This window comes from Periplaneta americana, chromosome 6 (genome assembly GCF_040183065.1).
Source record: "Periplaneta americana isolate PAMFEO1 chromosome 6, P.americana_PAMFEO1_priV1, whole genome shotgun sequence".
Taxonomy (NCBI): Eukaryota; Metazoa; Arthropoda; class Insecta; order Blattodea; family Blattidae; genus Periplaneta; species Periplaneta americana.
This window is the reverse complement of record NC_091122.1, coordinates 159,016,659-159,036,645: the sequence shown is the minus strand read 5'-3', so window position 1 is coordinate 159,036,645 and position 19,987 is coordinate 159,016,659. Positions and strand designations below refer to the sequence as shown.

The 19,987-nt window shown below is 34.4% G+C and overlaps 2 protein-coding genes across 6 annotated transcripts in view; both read left to right on the top strand.

Moving 5' to 3' along the window:
- The first annotated feature begins 5,061 nt into the window (after positions 1-5,061).
- Positions 5,062-14,983, top strand: LOC138701973 (NAD-dependent protein deacylase sirtuin-5, mitochondrial-like). Of its 5 annotated transcripts, none has more exons than XM_069829390.1 (6): positions 5,062-5,219; positions 6,630-6,968; positions 8,166-8,380; positions 9,843-9,976; positions 13,266-13,416; positions 14,644-14,983. In XM_069829390.1, the coding sequence occupies exons 2-6, from the start codon at positions 6,654-6,656 to the stop codon at positions 14,696-14,698; spliced, it is 870 nt and encodes a 289-aa protein (XP_069685491.1). In that variant the 5' UTR covers positions 5,062-5,219; positions 6,630-6,653; the 3' UTR covers positions 14,699-14,983. The 5 variants fall into 5 exon arrangements, with proteins under 5 accessions (XP_069685491.1, XP_069685488.1, XP_069685490.1 ...); XM_069829387.1 differs by having other exon boundaries at positions 5,066-5,245; XM_069829389.1 differs by having other exon boundaries at positions 5,066-5,312.
- A 3,951-nt stretch (positions 14,984-18,934) lies between these two features.
- The window catches only part of Grip128 (gamma-tubulin complex component 5), a 49,149-nt gene continuing 48,096 nt past the window's right edge, over positions 18,935-19,987 (top strand). The window contains exon 1 of the mRNA XM_069829385.1: positions 18,935-19,079. Coding sequence (XP_069685486.1) covers positions 19,008-19,079 — 72 coding nt within the window. The 5' untranslated portion in view covers positions 18,935-19,007. The remainder of the gene's footprint in view (positions 19,080-19,987) is intronic.

Genomic DNA, 19,987 nt, shown 5'->3' with positions numbered 1-19,987 from the left:
ATGGGCACTTATCAAAACTTAAGAAGAAAAGACATATAATTATGTGGATGACTTAGCGCACACATGTTGTACAGTTCTTTTAGTAAAATGTGTTTTAAATTAGACTTACTTCGATCTGAATTATGTTACATGTCAGCGGACAGAAGACTTACCAAATCTTTGCGTTTTCCTGTGACTCTCTGCAACCAATACAATGCAACATTAGAAAATAATTACCGTATTGAGTGGGTGGCATAATATTTTTCAAATTCTCGTATGAAAATAACATCTGAAGTTTTTGGCTTCGTATTCTATATATTTTTAAAAATTTTCGGGTATATTAGTTTTCCGGAGTTTGTCATTCAGGGGAAAATGGTTTCGGGGAAATGTAATTCGGGAAATCGGATTCGGGGAAATGTCTATTACAGTGACTGGCTTCGGGTGTATGTCCATTTTTTTTTTTATTTTAGTAGGTTATTTTACGATGCTTAATCAACATCTTAGGTTATTTAGCGTCTGAATGAGATGAAGGTGATAATGCCGGTGAAATGAGTCCGGAGTCCAGCACCGAAAATTACCCAGAATTTGCTGATATTGGGTTGAGGGAAAACCACGAAAAAAAACTCAACCAGGTAACTTGCCCCGACGAGGAATCCAACCCGGGCCACCTAGTTTCGTGGCCAGTCGTGCTAACCGTTACTCCACAGGTGTGGGCCTTTGTGTATGTCCAGGAATCTATAATTTGTGATGATCTAAAATGCTGTAAATTGCTTGGCCCTCCTCTTGAATATTTTCTGGACCCGCCACTGATTCTGTGGTATTAACGACGGTGTTTGGGCAAGTACTTCTATTTTGTATATGATCATTCTAAACTGTGCACAGTCCATTTTACTTGCCACGTTATTCAGTGTGACAAGCACCAGGAAACTGCCGCGTCGTAATGTATTCATAGTAAGTCAAATCCGTGGGATTTCTGTGACTCAACGTTCTATGGGTCAAGTAATCATAGCAAACCCTACAAATGATGCCGACATCTGCGTCGTCAGAAGTGATCTCATTAGTCAGTCATTGGGAAAACATGAAAAATGCATTCATTTTGTTATAAATATAATATCTCACTGACTCCGCAAAAAAACTCAGATTCATTCCACCGCGATGATTACTGGTGCCATTTTGTAACGTCTATATTCGACTTATACTAATAGAAAAAATAAAAGGATTTTGTGAAACGGAAATTTGACTTCGGTTGCCATGGAAATGATTACGTCATATCCGATAAAATGACCGTTTTTGCTTTCATTTCTATGAACAAGGGAAGCCAGCATATAACCTACTTGGAAAAGTTTATTATAATTCATTGGGGTTGGAGGGGGGAGCAGTTTGCAGTACCTATATTTAAAAAAATATAAAGAATGTTGGCAATACTTACATAAGATTGGATAAATATATCTCATGTGCTTATATCACAGTCTAGTATATACAGTCACGAAGCTTGAGTTGTGAGGGTGCTAGAAACAATAGACTGTGCTGGTACTATTTAGCATTGTCTGTAATGAGGCGATATTAGCGATCCTAGTGGTTAGCAACTACCTATGGATGCATATTTACTACGTATTGAGCTTCGTGACTATATATACTAGACTCTGCTTATATACAGGAAGTCTGATTTAAGCCGTTCATTTTTGTTTAGGCAGTCAAAATATCAGCCCAGACTTGTTGAGGTATTCAGTGGTTTCGCAGGCGGAATTAGGGGTATGTATTAATGTTCATGCGAACGTTTATGTTAAACATGTGCAGTTAATTTGTTAATTATTTATTATCTTTCGACTTTTCAATGTTTCCTATAGTCGCGTTTATCATTGGATAGTGTTCTATTAAGTAATTTGCTCTTCTTATAGTCTCGATATTATATCTTAATGGTTAAGTACTCTCCAATCCCTCAGATTAATTTGTTTTATTTCATTCGGAATAGGCCTAACTAACGGGCATGATATAATAGTACATTATGCAACGAGCCTATAATGAAGGTAATTAAGAAGTGAGTATGGATATTTATGAAACGAGCGCAAGCGAGTTTCATAATTTTCATACGAGCTTCTTAATTACCATTATAGGCGAGTTTCATACGACTTTTTATGCTCGACCATATTTCTAACTTGATATTATTAATTTTAATTGTATCTGACCTTCAGCAATGTTCCGTATGTTGTGAGATATGCGAAAGTATTGATTTTTTCCGAGGAACAGATATCCACATTGACCTTGCTAGGCCATAAGAACCTACAGAGATAACATTGAAATTAAATTAGACATTGAAAAACGAGATGACAAATTGAATTTATTTGAATATTATTTACAATTAACGCTAATTATTATAGTAACAGAACATAACCTTCTGCGACAGTATTGGATTTCCAGCCTCCGTGACTTTTCGCTAATTCTCTTTCGATTGCATATCCGAGAATAATGGATACTTGCGGTTTTATAACGGTAGAAAGCTGACCTGTCATTGGCTGAACAGTTGTAACCTGAGTCGTCATTGGCTGAAAGACCTGACCTTTAATGAGTAGGTGTACTTTAATGACATGCATTAAAGGTCTGCTACCAGGTGTATAATTACTACGTTTCGGCATGGTCGAGCATAAAGTATCTTTAAAGAACAGACAGCTCATAGTTTTAACACAATTTATTCATTCATTTAATGATACTCTGAGTATGTCACTCCTAGCGAAACTACCATGAGAACGTCAAAACTGGGTAGGCCAAGAAAAATGTTGGATCCAGACTACGACATACCAGATCGACGAAAACCCGCATGGAGTTGGACCATATTGACATATTCTGCTTGCTAAAACATGTTATATTCAATTCTTCCCTCGCTGTCTTTCATCTTTGCTGTCACGAGTTTCAGAGATTCGAAACTGAATAATTATCAAAGGCAAGATTCGAGATATTATGGATACTTTTCGTTTTAAAGTAGTTTTAATTAGAAAATTCTAGAATCACATGGAATCGGAGTTCGAAATTAAAGAGTACGAAAAGAAGAAGCGGGGATCGAACCCTAACAGGCAGTCAAAATATTCTTAGAACCCATTACTCTAGTTGAGAGCCGTTAACTACCTTGAGAGATCCTCGTATTACAAATTAATGTTTTTTTCCTGAAACGCATCGTATGAATCAATATATTAATTTTATTAGTTCACCTGTCTATGGTTATTTATTATTTATTACTTTAGCTGTTTTCAAATATTATTATTATTATTATTATTATTATTATTATTATTATTATTATTATTATTATTATAACTTAAGTACAAGCGCTGCGAATTAGAGAAGTTCTATGACGAAAAGTGTCCACTCCTAGTCATGTTGTGCGTGATGTCTAAACCAATTTATGAAGGGCTTGAGTCAGACAGCCTGTACAGTAAATTGATATTGTTTGCGGCTTAAAAGCAGTTCTTTACTTGCCCTCTTGCAGGATTGACTATTGTTCATAGTTTATTTCATTATGTTCATTAGATACACTTAAATATAGCAAACTGTATTTATTTATCCTAATTTTTGATCTGGGAGAAATATCTGCATAATATGCCGACAATGTATTTTTGAATTTTGGTGAACATTACAGTGTTTGTGAAAAGTTAAAGGAACAACCAACCCCTAACATAAATCAAGCAAACTACATAGCCCATACCCTTCACAAATTACTCACGTCACAATTGCTTAAAACTGAAATACTTGACAATGAGGATTCAACTCTAAGAGGACTTACCCCTTTTTTTTTTTTTTGCCATTCTGCATATCAGGGTTGCTCAATTGAAGAAGTATTTTGAATTTAGAAACATAGAATACATTTTTTCAAGCAAAATTTCTTTTCTAGAAAAAAAAAAAGAGTTAAGTGACACGTACTTGTACCTTATAATGAATGTGAAACAGAAAGAAAATAAGATTGGTATTAGATTTCTATCTAAGTATCTACTACAGAACCTTTCATTGAAGAATTAGGTAAAATAAAAAATAAAATAAAGAATCATTTACACCAATTTATGAGGAAGCATTAGCGTATTTGAAAAATGACATGACTTTATTGATACTAATTTCATAACATGGTAAAGTTTTTAGTTGTAATAAACCATTACGGAATTACTTGTATTTACTTGAAAATTGTAATGTAAAAGTTGATGATCAATTTAACGAAGAATTTAATTTGATTAGAAAAATCTTGCACTCTGTAACGGAAAACGAGTTTGATTCTGTTATTGAAAAATAGTTGTACATAATTTTATTATAAAAGTCCTCGAAAGTGATGAATATTCATGATAAGCCTACTTTTTAAACAATAAAATTATTTCTTTTGTGTTCAGCATATTAGTGTTAAATTCTGATACTAAAAGGATTGCTTTGTCATGAAACGAACTTGGACTGATGTTAGCAACAAACTGGAAGTTGATTCGACTAAATATGACCTATATATATATATATATATATATATATATATATATATATATATATATATATATATATATATATATTCTAAATGTGAGCTACAGAAGTGCATTGAAGTGTGTGATACATTTCTGAAAGACAAAACTTCACTCGAGAATGACTTCGGTAGGAAAGCGTAAAATCCACAGTGAGAAAATGACAGTAATGATGGGGCACGTCCTTTACTTCCCCACTAATTTAGTATTTATTTTACAGTAGCCTTTGTGGCGTATTCAGTAGGCTACCTACAATACATTGATTTTTTTTTTATATCTGCATAAAAAAAATTAACATGTCTTTTCCTTCCCGAGAATTACTCGTAGTGATCTAATGATCTCATTTTTTCAATCTGCATTTAGCCACCCATTGTATTTATTGTCCCCTTGAAAGAAAGAAAGAAATTCCATATATGCACTTCGACTGATTCCCACCAGAGATATCCCAATCATGACAAAGATTCTTCATAATAATGAAAACGTATTTTCCATACCACGATGAGGTCTATTGGTACTGTCATTCATCGTAGCTCTATTGTACGTTATCTTTAACGTTATCGAAAACGTCACACTTCGCAGCGTCCTTGCTATAGATTCATTCCGTCATTCTATTCGTCATAGTTCCGGTACACTTGTATAGTAGTCGCGTGCAGTGGATACAGTGCACATGCAGAGTGCTAACTTCTACCTAGATCTTATTCGAATTGTTTACAATTTTATACGTGGAATTCTGGGCATTAATTCACAAGACTCATATGTGTATTATTAAATTCTACATTTTATAGGTTTACTTAATTGTTTCTATGTTTTGAAAATATGGCAAAGACACACGAAAGTTTGATGTATTTGAAGGTTACATATGGTAATTATTTTTGTATTTTTTATTAATACCTACTTTAGTAAACTTTATAATGCTACTGTCATTTCCTTCCATTCAAGTTCAGTGTGAAATTTCACATTACGTACTGTAGTAAATTAGCTAAGCTATATTGATTTGGTTTGCATATAAAAGCCACTGTAACCTTCAAATTACTCGAATAAATTAGATTAGGTTAGATTAAGTTTAACGGTACAGGTAGTGATATCACATTGTGTTTTCTTTGAAATGAATCCCCCCAGTGTGTGGTCATAATAGGTTATGGTAGTAAGAAATATCAAAACGATTTCCTGGCTTCTTCTTTCGAATCAAAACAATGAGCAGCAGAAACTCAGTATGGAATAAGGTTAGAATATGATGTACATCCTATGAAACTAGCGCTGAGGTAGTGCCAATGATTTTGGAAGTGAAAATGGTTGAATTTGTAAGGAATTTTTTTGTGGAGATGGATTTGAGAACTTAAGGGTTTTATAGGAAAATATTTCAAGAAAAGAATATTGTTTGAAAATTTAGTAAATTATGTGTGAAATGAGAGGTGCGTGGTAATGGAAATGGAAATGTGGTTCCTATTGAAGAAAAGGAATGTAGGGATATAAAACACACTATACGATGTAATGTGAAGAAAGAACTTGCATTAATTGAATAACCACTGAAAAATAGTGAAGAATACAACAAATAATTGTGAAATAAAAACACAGTTTCCATAATGTAATTTCGTTTGTACGTCCGCCATTATGCTAGCCAGTACTGACAACATCACAACAAAAATCACAGGACTTTGAAAATTCTGCACAGATTCGTATATGCAACGTATAACAAAAGCAAAACTGACCTAACCGAACTTGTCACATTCGTATACGCAAGGCATAGCGCCTACACTAGCGTGAAACTTTCGTAATGTCCCTAAGTTATGTTGGTATGACTGTTAAGACAGTTGAATGTGCATAAGAAGAATAGGAAGGGAACTAGGCTACCTCAGCACTAGTTTAACCTAGACCCTATAGACAATAGGCCTATATACGGAAATGATTGTGTGTAACATAAACTTATTCGGTATTAACACTTATTCTTGTTGTCTGTTCTTCATAATGCTCATATAATTTGTTCTTGAGAATATTTGTAGGCCTATATATCTGTATTTTGTATCCAGAGTTCAAAAGACGTATTCCTCTCTAATTTTCCTTTAGTTTTGATTTTGTGAATGGGAATTATCACTGATTTATCAAGTCTCATACAAAGCTTGGACTAAATCATTAGTATGATAAATGTTTTTTTCTTCTATGTACACACAGATTTGATGCTGCGCACAGTCCCAAATGTTAGGTGTGAATAGAAGTATATTGTCAACGTTCATCAAAAGTACTGCAACCATGGCAGTTAGATCACAGCCAAGTTCAGATATGGCAGCATTTCGTGAAACACTGAAGAAGTGCAATCATGTTGCCATACTATCTGGAGCAGGTGTATCAGCAGAATCTGGTATTCCTACATTCAGAGGAGCTGGTGGCTTCTGGCGCATATATCAAGCTCAGGATCTGGCCACTCCCGGAGCTTTCGCAATGGATCCTTCACTAGTTTGGGAATTTTACCACTACCGACGTGAAGTTGTATTCACAAAAGAACCCAACCCGGTAGGCCTTTGTTAGTTTTTAATTATTTTTGGTTACACAATTAATTTCATTCATTAGTTCATTGGATAGATACTTATAACAGTCATTAAATGAATATGTAAGGTTTTTCAAGATTACCAAAAAAAAATTCATCCTAGAATCACTCTTTTATTGTTAATGAGATCATTGTTAGCATGTGAAAGTGTACACATAAATAGGGATATGCCTACTGTAGTTTAGTAAAATGCAGTATACAGTAAAGTCACAAAGTGGATGTACCCCCAATGTATTCTTATTTCACTTACTTTGTGAATGTTGGTGCCCTCATGTTTACGTTGGTACCATGCTACCATGGTAACCGTGCAGTTATAAACAAAGATGGGTGAGCAGATTTGGTTTACCATTAGTGACAGCAGTTTGGCTTCATGAAAGACGTCATGCTGGTGACAACGTGGAAACAGTGAAGATGAAATTTCGTGACTGCTTTGGTGTGGAACCGCCAATGAAAGCAACAATGTTGGGGTGGGGAAAACGTGCATTTGCAACACTTTGCATTGCAAGTGCGCCAATATCTGAATACAACCTTTCCAAATCGGTGGATTGGAAGAGGATCTGCAGATGATCAAGCTCCTTTTGCCTGGCCTCCATGAAGTCCCGACCTCACAACAACTGATAATGTTCTCTGGGGTTCATCAAGGACAAAGTGCGAAATCACCGCTATAACACAACTGCACAATTACGAGCAACTTTGGAAGATGTCTTCAACGAAGTGACCCTTGATTATCTGCGCAATACATCTGCCAGGACATAGCACAGAATTCAGCTGTGCTATGAAAATGAAGGTCTTCATACCAATGTCTTAGATCATTAGATCATGAAACCATTCAAACAATGTCACCCTTACTTTTAAAAATGACTGTTTTTGGATAAAAACGTACACAAATTCAGTAAGTTATTTTGACAACTATTTTATTAATAGCTATATGAAACAATAAAGAATTAAGTGCAGTTATAAAAAATTAGGGACATCCGAATATGAACCAGGGAGCTCTGGATCTGCAGTCGAATGCTCTAGCACTGAGCTATATCACTACTTGCTTTTGATGTGATAAAATTTCACTATTAGAATGAGAGGGATTTAACACTTGTATCGTAAATAATTAATAGCACATTTTAAAGTATACTATATTTACACAATTCTTACATTTCATTTTTTAGGCACATAAAGCTCTTGCAGAATTTGAAAAACGATTGAAAGAAAATGGAAAGAAATTGACGTTAATTACTCAAAATATTGATGGATTGCACCAAAGAGCAGGATCTCAAAATGTCATCGAATTGCATGGTTCATTATTCAAGACACGCTGCACTAGTTGTGAAAATGTAGAAGAAAATAGGAACAGTCCTATATGTCCTGCATTGGAAGGAAAGGGGTGAGGAATCTTACAAATTGTTACTTTTTCATTTCTTCAAGTGATCACTAGGGAGCGGATTTTTATGTGCTAAACAATTTAAATATATTTATTTTTTATGTGCTAAAAAGTACGAAAATATTTGCTAAAAATAAAAAAAAAAAAAATTTATTTTAAATATGACAAAAGTACCTTACTTAGCTTGGAAAAAAAAATGTTACTAGGTACTCCCCACCACACTTGAGTGCTAGTAGTTGGCCGAGAATTGCAGTGAACAACAAAGGTCATCTCCAAATTCTCCAGCACAAATGCATGCCGATTATCTCTAAACGACGACTTATACTGTGAAAACGATCTTTCCATATCACAGGACGTCAGACGTGCATATTTAAAGAGAGGAATGTCACAAACACAAACACCGTTAATTTCACCTACAGGCACACCCTCCAATACTTGAGCAACTTTACACATTTTTTTATATCCATTGTTTTTCCCAAACACATTCTGGAATGTGTCCCTTAGTACTTGTACTTCTGAACCTGGTAGCGAGTCTAGTTTAATTTTCACAGCACGCACCTCCTTGTTTCAGACAACAGGTTTTTGGATGTTCCAAGTTTTTTTATGGTGTCTCACAAAAAGCTTAGATTTGCTAATAGCAAAGCAAATCTTTTTTAAACAACCATCTTTCTGTATACTGTATCTTGAAGGATATCGATTAACGAAACCCGATAACAGGGAATCATAACAAGATGTATTGCCTCACTTGATGGACATTAGCGAGAGGCGAGAGATTTGTTTAAATTAAATAATGTTCATACCCGAACTCTTATCTCTTGTGTTTCACAAACAAAGTGTGGAATGAAATCATCTTCAGCAACAATAAACATTCCTAATTATGAGTTGCAAGATCTCTCCTCCTTGTCCATGTTAATTTATTCTCTAATAATAACACTGATATGCTGCCTAGCAGTTCTCAGAACTTGAGGCGATACTATTACGAAAATGGATCACGGATACACTATACAGCGCTTAGAAACTCGAAGCAACCAAGAGTTCTTAAAAAGATAACATACCTCAGAATGACATAATTGATTTAGTTTTAAAATGTTTAAAAGTTCTTGTAAAAAATTATTTAAGTAAAAATCTCCAAGATTTATGTGTTTATAATAGATTTCCTGAAAATATGTATTTACATAATTTTTTGTGAAAAATATGTGTTTTTATGTGAAATAAAATTCTGGTTTTAAACTTGAAACTTCATGTTCGGAATTTTTTACTTTGTTAATTGTGTTTTATCACATGCAAAAATATTTAATTAGGCTACATAGAAATCCGCTCCTTAGTGATCACTTTCAACTTATAACTGATTGAAATTGTAAGTTACATTTTCGTAATTAAAAAAAATATTTTGTGAAGTTATCAATCCTTTATTTAAGTGTAGGCGTAACTAGCTGATATATACCTATTTCCCCTTTATTTCAAGTGCACCAGACCCAAAGGCCACAGCAGCCAGAATACCTGTGGATGAACTGCCAAAATGTCGTTGTGGAGGCTTGCTGAGGCCACATGTTGTATGGTTCGGGGAGGGCCTGGATCCTGAAGTGATGAATGAAGCAGGTGAATTATATTGGTTTTAAAGTTATGCATTATTTTCGATGAAATTTAATAACCATCAGTTCATAATTTTGATTATTAATATCTTTGTAAATCAAACTTTACCCTATCATTCTACAAAAATTATAATTAAAAGAAACTTCCAGAAAGAACTGTTAGAGCAATTCAGAATTCAAAGTAATGACAAAACATGGACAGCTAACTTATATTGCAAAATAAATATTCAATTCCCGAGACATGATGCTGTGGCAATATTTAGATTGTTAACAGGTCACGACTATTTGGCTGCACTCTTTTATAAAATTGGAATCTTCAGTTCTCCAAATTGTATCTTGTGTCGTGAAGACAATTCTACAATGAATAAGGGTCACCTTTCGAGTTGTTTAGCTCTCAAGACGTCACTTACAAGAATGTTGACTGGACATTATTGGGAAGTAAGAAAGCAAATGGAATATATTCAAGCACTTGGGCATTAGATTATTACTACTACTGTATCTTTGTATATTAATTTAATGAGTCACTTTGCAGAATGATTTAGCAACAGGCCTGTAAATGACTACATGCTCCTTCTTAGCCAAAGCATTGGCACTTTCATTTCCCAGAATTCCACAGTGGAATGGAATCCATTGGAAAATTATTCTTTTGTTGAGTGTTATTAATTGGAAGAGCATCCAGTAGCGGCCGGTGATCGAAATCCTCGGTGAGGCCAGATGCAACTAGTTTAAGTGCCTCCGATAGGAAATGTTTATGATATTAATTATTGTTATATTATTAATATCATGTTTACTGTATTATTATTATTAATATCATGATTACTGTATTATTATTATTATTATTATTATTATTATTAGCCTACTATTGATGAAAAATAATGTCACTCATCAAATAAGCTGTTATGCTGTGAGTTTCAGTGATTGTTTCAGTGTGATGAAGCAACCCACATTATGTGTTGAAAATCCCCTCCTTTCTGTTCATTTTATTTTTTTCCCTTGACAGCAACGAACAAGGCCAACAGAGAAGTTTATTTTATACCACATTACCACTTAACCATTTATGTTGCCCATACCAGGATGCAATAGAAACTCGCGTTTTAAGATTATCTGTCAGAAAAATTGTCAGTGATGTTGTAGGTATCTCGGTAGACTCTCTCTTTATTTAAAACTTCCTTTCTTTCAATATTATTTCTTCTTGAAAAAAGGACACTGTAACAATGAATTAACTACACCAGCATTATTTCTCGCATTTGTTTCTGTTTATATTTTCCCGAAATACATAACAACATTGGCTCAGATTCACTACTGTACTACGAAGTACAATAGTACAACACCCTCGCTTAAGTCATAAACTGAGACATAAGGGGAGGGAATAGTGTGGGTCTCTGCCTGCCAAAGAGCTGGAATTTGTGTTATTTATGGCCTAGTTAGGAAGACAAGTCACCATTGCTATTCCCACCCCACTCTACCCTTGAGGCCGGCCCATGGATGTGAGGAGTGAAACCTGACCAGGCCACGAGGCCAGACGAATTGTGCCTCGGCTACAACGTTTTAAGCGCAAGCTCAAACCCCGCGAAAATACAGAAAATTCAGAAGATAGACCCGGCACGAACGATTCTGGCCTCAGGAACAAATTTTACTGCAAAACAAGTCTATATACATCACAAGCCAGACCTGGCACGAGTGATTCTGGCCTCAGGAGTAAATTTTACTGCAAAACAGGTCTATATATATCACAAGCCAGACCCGGCACGAGTGATTCTGGCCTCAGGAGTAAATTTTACTGCAAAACAGGTCTATATACATCACAAAGTTTTAAAAATGCTTCTACAGCGATGCTTCATTCAAATAACTAATACATTATATAAAAACACAAAATTTGATTTTTGTTAAGCCAAGAGACTGAGGCCTGGCCTCACTTGCCTCAGTCAATCAGCCGCCACTGAGAGCATCTGAATTATTTCAGCTGTTTGAGAAGAAGAGTAGCAGTTACAGACTTTCTCCATACTATTAGGCTGCGAAATTGAAGCCTGAATAAAAGTTATAGAAAAATTGAGTATCTCCCCACCTTGTTTAGATAATGCTCACTCAGCTGGCTACCAGCCTTATCTCAAATACCACGTGACACAATAGAAGACGACTCAACTACTCTCTCCAGTACACACTCTATCTTAATTCAACATTCTAAGTGAATTATCACATCCTTACAATTAATTTTTTATATTTGTTTACCTACTGGTGGAACTCTCAAGCACACAGTTTGAGAGGAGGTTTCGACATAAATTCCATAACATTCCCCTTGCAAATGAGTTGTGTATGTTGGCTCAGTCAGCGAGGTCAGCTCACATCCATCAACGCCACCTTTTTCAATTGGCATTCCTTTCATATCCGTTACGTCGTAGCAGTACAGGTACATAGGTAAGGGTGGATAGAGGGAAACAGAGTCGTCTTGGATAGCTAAATGTTAAGTTACAGACACTCAGAAGTTCGACAGCAATGGGGATACTACTTGGAAGGGAGAAGCGAGTTGCTCAATTCGAATGTTCCGGATTGGAAACATAAGTATGGGGTATCGTAACTTGGAATTCGGCTAGTGGTAATGTATAGACATTTGTACTATTCTTCTCTCGTTTGCCTATTCAGTATCTAAAGTATTGCAATACTGTACAGGATTATTATCTTTTCTTGATCACAAACCGGTAGTAAATTTTGTATTGTAGGTGGCTCAGTTGTTTAGAGCTTCAAGAAAGTTCTGTGCACATCGACCATTATTGCGTTCTTGTCATTTATATTTATTTGTCTTTAATATTGTTTACTTAATTTTTACTGTCATTAATATATATTATATTCATACTTGTTTATATTTACTATTTAATTATATTTTATTATATACTAATAATTGAGCCGTTCAGAGCAGAAGTGGTGTAAGTCAGAAATGGGTATTGAGGATTTAAGTAAACATTCTGTAAAATACAGTGCAAAGTAGCAATTAATATTCAATTTATTTAAACTATTAGTAGTCAGTGGATAGCAAGAAGGACATATTAATTGCTACTTTGCGCTGTGTTTTACAAAATTTTTACTTTAAGCCTCATTACTGGTATCCAATTTTGACTTACACCACTTTTGCTCTGAACGACTCAATTAATATTCAGCCTTGGTTTATTTCTGCTTGCTTCCACTGTGCCATATTGGTCAAATCCCTATTCACTTTCAACACCTGATTCGGTAGATGTATCCAATATGCTTTGTGTGAGAGGACGTTTCACAAGTTCAAATTTGTGTATTCTTCTTGGCAGAAGATGCATTGGAAAGCTGTGATATTTGCCTTGTGATTGGTACATCGTCGGTAGTATACCCAGCTGCCATGTTCGCCCCTCAAGTAGCTAGCAGAGGAGTTCCCGTTGCAGAATTCAATCTGGAGAAAACACCAGCAACTCACAGCTTTCAGTAAGTAAACAAAATTTTGTTATTTATTTCAGAAGAGCTTTCATGTATTCTAGACTGATAACATCTGTACATATTTGTACAGGTCCATTATGACTATCCTAATTATTAGGGCCCGGATTTCGATGACTTTGCACCTTTTTTCTGATGATGCTAGGACAATGCTCTGTGGAAGATAAATGTAGTTCATATCATCTTCAGTGAAATTAAACCAATTTGATGGGTAATTTTTTATGCATTTTTGGACACTTTTCTCTGATAGGGCATTTTTTTACGGATTATTACTTTCTATTAGTCATATTTTAAGAACAAATCCGGGTTTTTGTCATTTTTAGCGATTTTGATTGCATTATTGTTAATATTAGTAAAATTATGTTTCTGAAGCACGAAATCTATGAATTCTTGGAAATCTGTTGCATCGTGGCCTCCCCTATTCATGTTCTGTTAAACATTTGGACTCGTCCAACTAACTGGTCATGTCTATTTTAAGACAGACTTTGTCCTCAAAAGGAATGTGGGGGTGAAATTACCTGCTTGAGGTTTGCACTGTCATGGGTTCTTGTGTACTGGTTACAATTCAGTCATTCACAGAGCGGAAGGTAGTCGTTTAGAGGTACTGAAATAATATTTCTATTTTGCCATGCCGAAATTAAAAACAAGCAATTCCGCGAAATTAAAACAGTTTGTATCGGAGTATGGCGATACTGTATTTTATAGTGATGGTACTATATTGTACTGTAAAATTTGTGAAGTGAAGGTTTCAGCAGAGAAGAGATTCACCGTGGACCAACATGTGAACAGGTGTTTGTAAGTTATTGTAATGCAGTGTTGAGTGATAAAGTGTAAGTGATATTGCCATATTGCGCAAGGAGGTCGACAAATAAAGATAATTTTTAAGTCATTCTTTTTTGTTTTTAGGTCATTTTTAATTGATTTTAAAGTCATAAAGTCATTTTTTAGTATTCTTTAGGTCATCAAAATCCGGGCCCTACTAATTATACATTCTTTTCTTTCCATCTTGTGAAATTGGAATATTTTTGTTTTACGACCCATCCCTCACACATAATGTTTTAAGGAGGCTTGATGGTGAAGATATGTCATTGATTTTCAGAAATATTTAATAAAGAATAATTCATTAAATTTATTTTTTTAAGTATGGTACTTCAGTTATTTATGTTTACAAAGCATATACTTAGCATTAGTTTTAACCAACACTTCTCACTGTTACAGTTTTCACTTCGAAGGTCCCAGTGGAACAACAGTACCCAAAGCATTAGCTATTTAAAGAGACATTTTCCAAGAAATACATCACAGTGTAAACAAGATTGTGTGAAGATTTTATAAAAATATTGTGTTATCCAAGCAAGCATTGCTTTTTAGAATTTCGGAATGTAATTTAGAATTATTACAAATATTGTAACAGTTCTAAGAAACTCCAGCAAGACTTAAATATGAAACGCATTCCTAGTAAGTTAATTTTATCTTGACTTGTAAATACTTAAATTCTGGCAAATGCCAGAAACTGCTGTAAGAAGATTGTTCAGTAAAATAAAAATGTATTTTAATAATATTCAATTTCATATTTTGTTAGCAGATCTTCAATATTAATAGAAATGTAACACAATTTTATTGTCTGTCAAGCACCAAAATACACGCAGATAATCTTTGACTTAATGACGGAGTTATTAAGTTCCAAGGAACATGTTAAGTTGAATTGATCATAAGCTGAAAAGTCAAGCAGTAGAGTATGTCAGAACACAGCACACATAACTAATTTTTTTTTTTTTTGGGTGGAGTGGGTATATATGGAGGAGGTGCCTGAAAGCATCCTCTAGTGCAGTCATGTCAAACTTAGTGCCACCATACACGTACATAGAGCACAGTACCAGACTCAGGGCAGATAACGTAGTAATGCAGATGAGAATTCAATTGTAACTAATAAGATGGCATCATTCAGTGTTCTGTGACCGAGCATTAAAAATAAGACAGAGTAGAAATTGATAAGAGAAGAATATTATTCTAAGATAAACTACAAGTGTAATAATAATAATAATATAATCTAGAGCATGTCAGTTTACATATTACAGTATTTTTATTTTACTGCAAATTTTCATTATTGTAAAACATCTACTGTAAATTTCAGTTTATTGTAAACAAACTTCTGTGCACATTCTTCTTGCCCACACATCGTTTATTATTTGGACACACTTAAATAAGCGCACTTGAATTCATAACGTAATGGGAGAAAGAAAAACGGTTCTCAGAACATGGGAGGAGTGATAGTAGAAGGAAGAAGAAGAATGAAGTGTATAAGATTTGCTGATGATATGGCATTGTTAGCAGATAATACTATTTGTTGAGTGGAAGAGAAGGCCTGTTGGCCTTAACTCTGCCAGGGAAAATAAAAATATTATTATTATTAAGGGATATATTTACTTATAGACGACATTAAGATATATGGATCATAATTATGAGGAGACAAAGAGGAACGCAGAAAATAGGACAGACTGGAGAATGCTGGGTTTGCAGGGAAAGAGCTACCCTTGAGCAAAACACTATAAATGACTGAAAATTAAATATGTTAGAAAAATCTTGACAAATCTTAAAATTTTGTCATAGTGAGGGCCGGTTTGTCCAAGTATTGTTAGAACACTTAACGATTGTTAAACCTTCAACAGTTTGTTAAATACAGTTTTTCCATTTGTTCAACACCAGTTTGGCTTAACAGCTTCTTAACCGTTTGTTAACTTTAAATGTAGGATTTCAGGCCGTTAACTCATTTAACAAACAGTTAAACATGGCGGATAACACCACAGCTGTGCAGACAAAAGTTGTGAAAATAACATGTTATGTTTCTCTTTGAGGAATGTTTAGAGTAAGGGCCGGTTTCACCAAGCTTCAGTAAATCAGTCCAAATGAAACATTACCTAGTACTGAACATTAAAATATTTACACGAGTACGTTTATATGTGCGGTGTCTCCGTAGACTTCAAGCCGAGCTCCTATATGTGCCTCGTCACGCTGGTTACGTCACGACTCTCTGATGGCGCAGTCAGTAGCGAGTTGGCTTGGCATCCCATGGATCCGTGTTCGAATCTCGGTGGTAACCTTTTTTTTTATCAATGTAACTAATTTTTATGCATGTTACCTTTCATTTTTTTTTTAATTTTGCGTAGTGGAACGAATTATTTCGCAACTCTGGCTCCACTAGGAGAATTTAAAAAACTCTTGGGAGATCAATTTTCTTCCCGAAATAAAACAAAGATAAACAAACAAATTAAAGAAAAATAAAAGAAATACACATGTGGATCTAATACATTGTCCACATGCCACCGGCGTCTATAACTGCCTGGCATTTTCGGGGCATTGAGTCCACCAGATCGCGGAAATAGTTCTGGTCCTTAGCGAAATCTTCCCAGGTAGCCAGAACTTGATCCCAGAACTGATCTGGATTTTGAGGTGGGATGTCTCGATATTTGTCAATCCTCCTCTTTTTCATGCTTTTCCGTGAACCGTCTTTGAACGTATATGGCGGAGTGCGCGGGGTGATTATCCTGCTGGAAAATTAAATTTCCATCGGAAAGAAAACGATTATAAATTCCAAGAATCCAGCTCTTTCGCTTCTGTTTTAAAGCCAGTGCAAACATATCTTATCGCTAGCTATAATATAATTCTAATGAATGAAAGTTAATATACCAATTAAGTTTTGTTATGTTTGAATGCACATTATGTATTAATTTACTAATATTTCTTAGGTATACCGGTATGTAGTTATAATAATCACTTTCATGTCTTAAAATAAAACTCAGTTGTATGTTACCTAGTTGACTAGTTTCAGCTTTGTCTCAGCCGTTTTTATGATATTCTAACCTACAATCAGTTTCTTCTAAAATTTTGAGTACCGGTACCACGATCTTCGTGACACGATATCTTTTGTGAATTTTTATGTCATTCAAATTTTCAAAATGATCGGTTTTTAAATGGTTAACATTATCTCCATTTGACTTAATTTTCGAGCAGTTCCAAATATAACAATTCTGCGTCGAAACGTTCCGCCATTTTATATTGCAACTAATGAATAATTAAAAATTTAAAGACGGAAATTTCTATCACTAAATTTAATGATAGTTTTACTGGTTTGTTAGGCTAAAGATGCTTGGTGAGATATAAAAATGATTTAATGAACCAGTAAATACATTAATGAATCATTAAAACCTTAATGAAGCTTTGTGAAACCGGCCATAAGACTGATAATATATAATTTCAAAAATATTTTGGAATATTAATATAGGGAAGATAATCTTTATAAGTCAACTGATTATCATACTGACACTTATTTCGATGCTGAGCTATTATCCATTTAATATTGAGGAAATGTGCGATCTCAACGTGGTAAGAAATTGAAGTCAGATTTGAATATCCTATAAACAGAAATAGGCTATTTGTTCCAATTCACCAGCTACTATTAACTCTAGATTCTATGTTACTGGCTCTTCAACTATAGCCGATGTCAATAGTGCTTCAAAATACGCAGTGAGTAAATAATAAAATGTTTCAGCAGCAATTGCTTCTTTAGGACTAAATTACATATAATTTATACATGGACCTGAATTAGAGAATTTTATATGATACGGAATTCTCCTCGGGGTTTTGTGTACAGTTGACTACACACACATTCGTGTAATTATTGTCACCTGGTGGTAATAATGCTGAGTTTTTCTAAACAGAAATTCATATTTAGCATTATAAAATATAACCATACTTATAATAATTATTATTATTCAATAGTCAATGCAACTTTCATTTATCAACTCTCTGTACTGTATGAATCATGGCTACTGTAACAGGTTACGATTTTACACATGTTTCATGACTTACTCTACAGTACAGAATTTAAATAATAATATCAGCCAATAAGAAGTTGTCTTATATATGCAAAATCATTACCAACTGCTGTTGAGTAGTTAGAATAGTATTAACGCCAGTTAAAGTTAAGTGTAGGTTATTTTAAACAAAATTATGTTGGAAAAATGAAAAAAATCTTAACAAAACGTTAAAAATAAACCAGCTGTTAATTTAACATTTGTTAAGCCAAATTAAACATTACTTGGACAAACCGGCCATAAAACTTTTATGAAACAGGAATCTGACAAATTGTCACGATTTTTCCTGACAGGTGGAATAGTTAATGAAACAGAAATTTGACAATTTAGTAGTCTTCATTTATTATTTTTGAGAGTGACATATTTAGAATTGTGAAGTTTTATGAAATAGGCCCAGAGCCACCTGCAGCTCTGCTCGAATTCTATCATCTTTGCTAATATTCTCATACTGGCCAACAATTAAACAGGAATTTCCCACCATTATTCCTCAATTGTTCGTGTTCCTTATGAAAATAGTTTCTTCTCCACACAAATTCATATGGAATATATTGTTTTAGAATTTATTAAGAGTTTACTGTCATTTATCGTGCCAGAAGTCAGTACCATCAATTATATTTTTTACACAGACTTATTGGCAGACCTGCCAGTGATAGACATATTGATATGGCGGCTACCTACTATGTAGTTATGTACACAGCTGTCTGATATAGTATGGCGGGAAGAGCAAAAGAAACAATAATACCAGAAGTTAGAAATCTAATAACTCTGCTGACTAATTTCCATGTAAGAAATGCTTTTCATTTTGTGTAACGTTAATTCATACTGTGATTTGTAAAAATAAGTATCTTTCGTTTCTATAGTGTTCCATTTTCAAAGCCTATGTCTATCATGAAATTCAAGCTGAACTGAATTTTTGTAATAGATAAGACATTATCAATAAAATTTACTTTACTCATTATAAATATTATGAGGTATTGCACACTCTAACGTTCAGTATTGAGGAGAGAGTGAATTTTCATTTAAGGTTGCTAATATTTATGCACACAATTGCTAAATATTATTTATTGTGTAACCTAAAATATTTGTGGGCCATACCAACGTGATTATTATTTTTTAAGACAGTGTTTGACCAAATTTGAATATGAGTAAGCACCACTTTACCTGTAATAGCGGTAGTTACGCTGTATCAAATTTGATGATTAATTAGCTAAGAGACAGGCCGAGGTCTGTGACAGCCCCGAAGTCTTTGACATGTAGCCCCGAAATCTGTAATAGGTATTAGTGATTTCAAGGCATTTATCGTGTGCTGTGATAGTGTTTACTCCGGTGAATCTTCGATCACGCTACGCACCACACAAGGGATTCAGTCTTATCCCTATTCAGGTTTGACCCAGTAACATTAAAATTCTGCTGGATTAAGAAATCAGAAATGAACTGGATTAGACTCTTAGAATAAGGTAAGCAAACTGATCCGGCTTTAGTGACTGTTCTGTTGTGTGCCGGAGAAAATAAGCGCCGATCAATAAAGGGGGGGGGGGAAGTAGTGGCGGGTGATATCATAATTTGTTTTAGTAACAAGATAGTTTAATGATGGTTAGCTAGTTGATGTTATTGCAAAATATCAGATTGAAATGAACAATGTGTTTTATCGGGGAATAAAGATCAGTACTTTCTCTGAACCAAAAAATTGT

Coding starts and splice junctions, on each gene's coding strand:
- LOC138701973 (XM_069829390.1), top strand. CDS start 6,654: ATGTTAGGTGTGAATAGAAGTATATTGTCAACGTTCATCAAAAGTACT. Junction 6,969..8,165: donor TCACAAAAGAACCCAACCCG/GTAGGCCTTTGT, acceptor TTCATTTTTTAG/GCACATAAAGCTCTTGCAGA. Junction 13,417..14,643: donor CCAGCAACTCACAGCTTTCA/GTAAGTAAACAA, acceptor TCACTGTTACAG/TTTTCACTTCGAAGGTCCCA.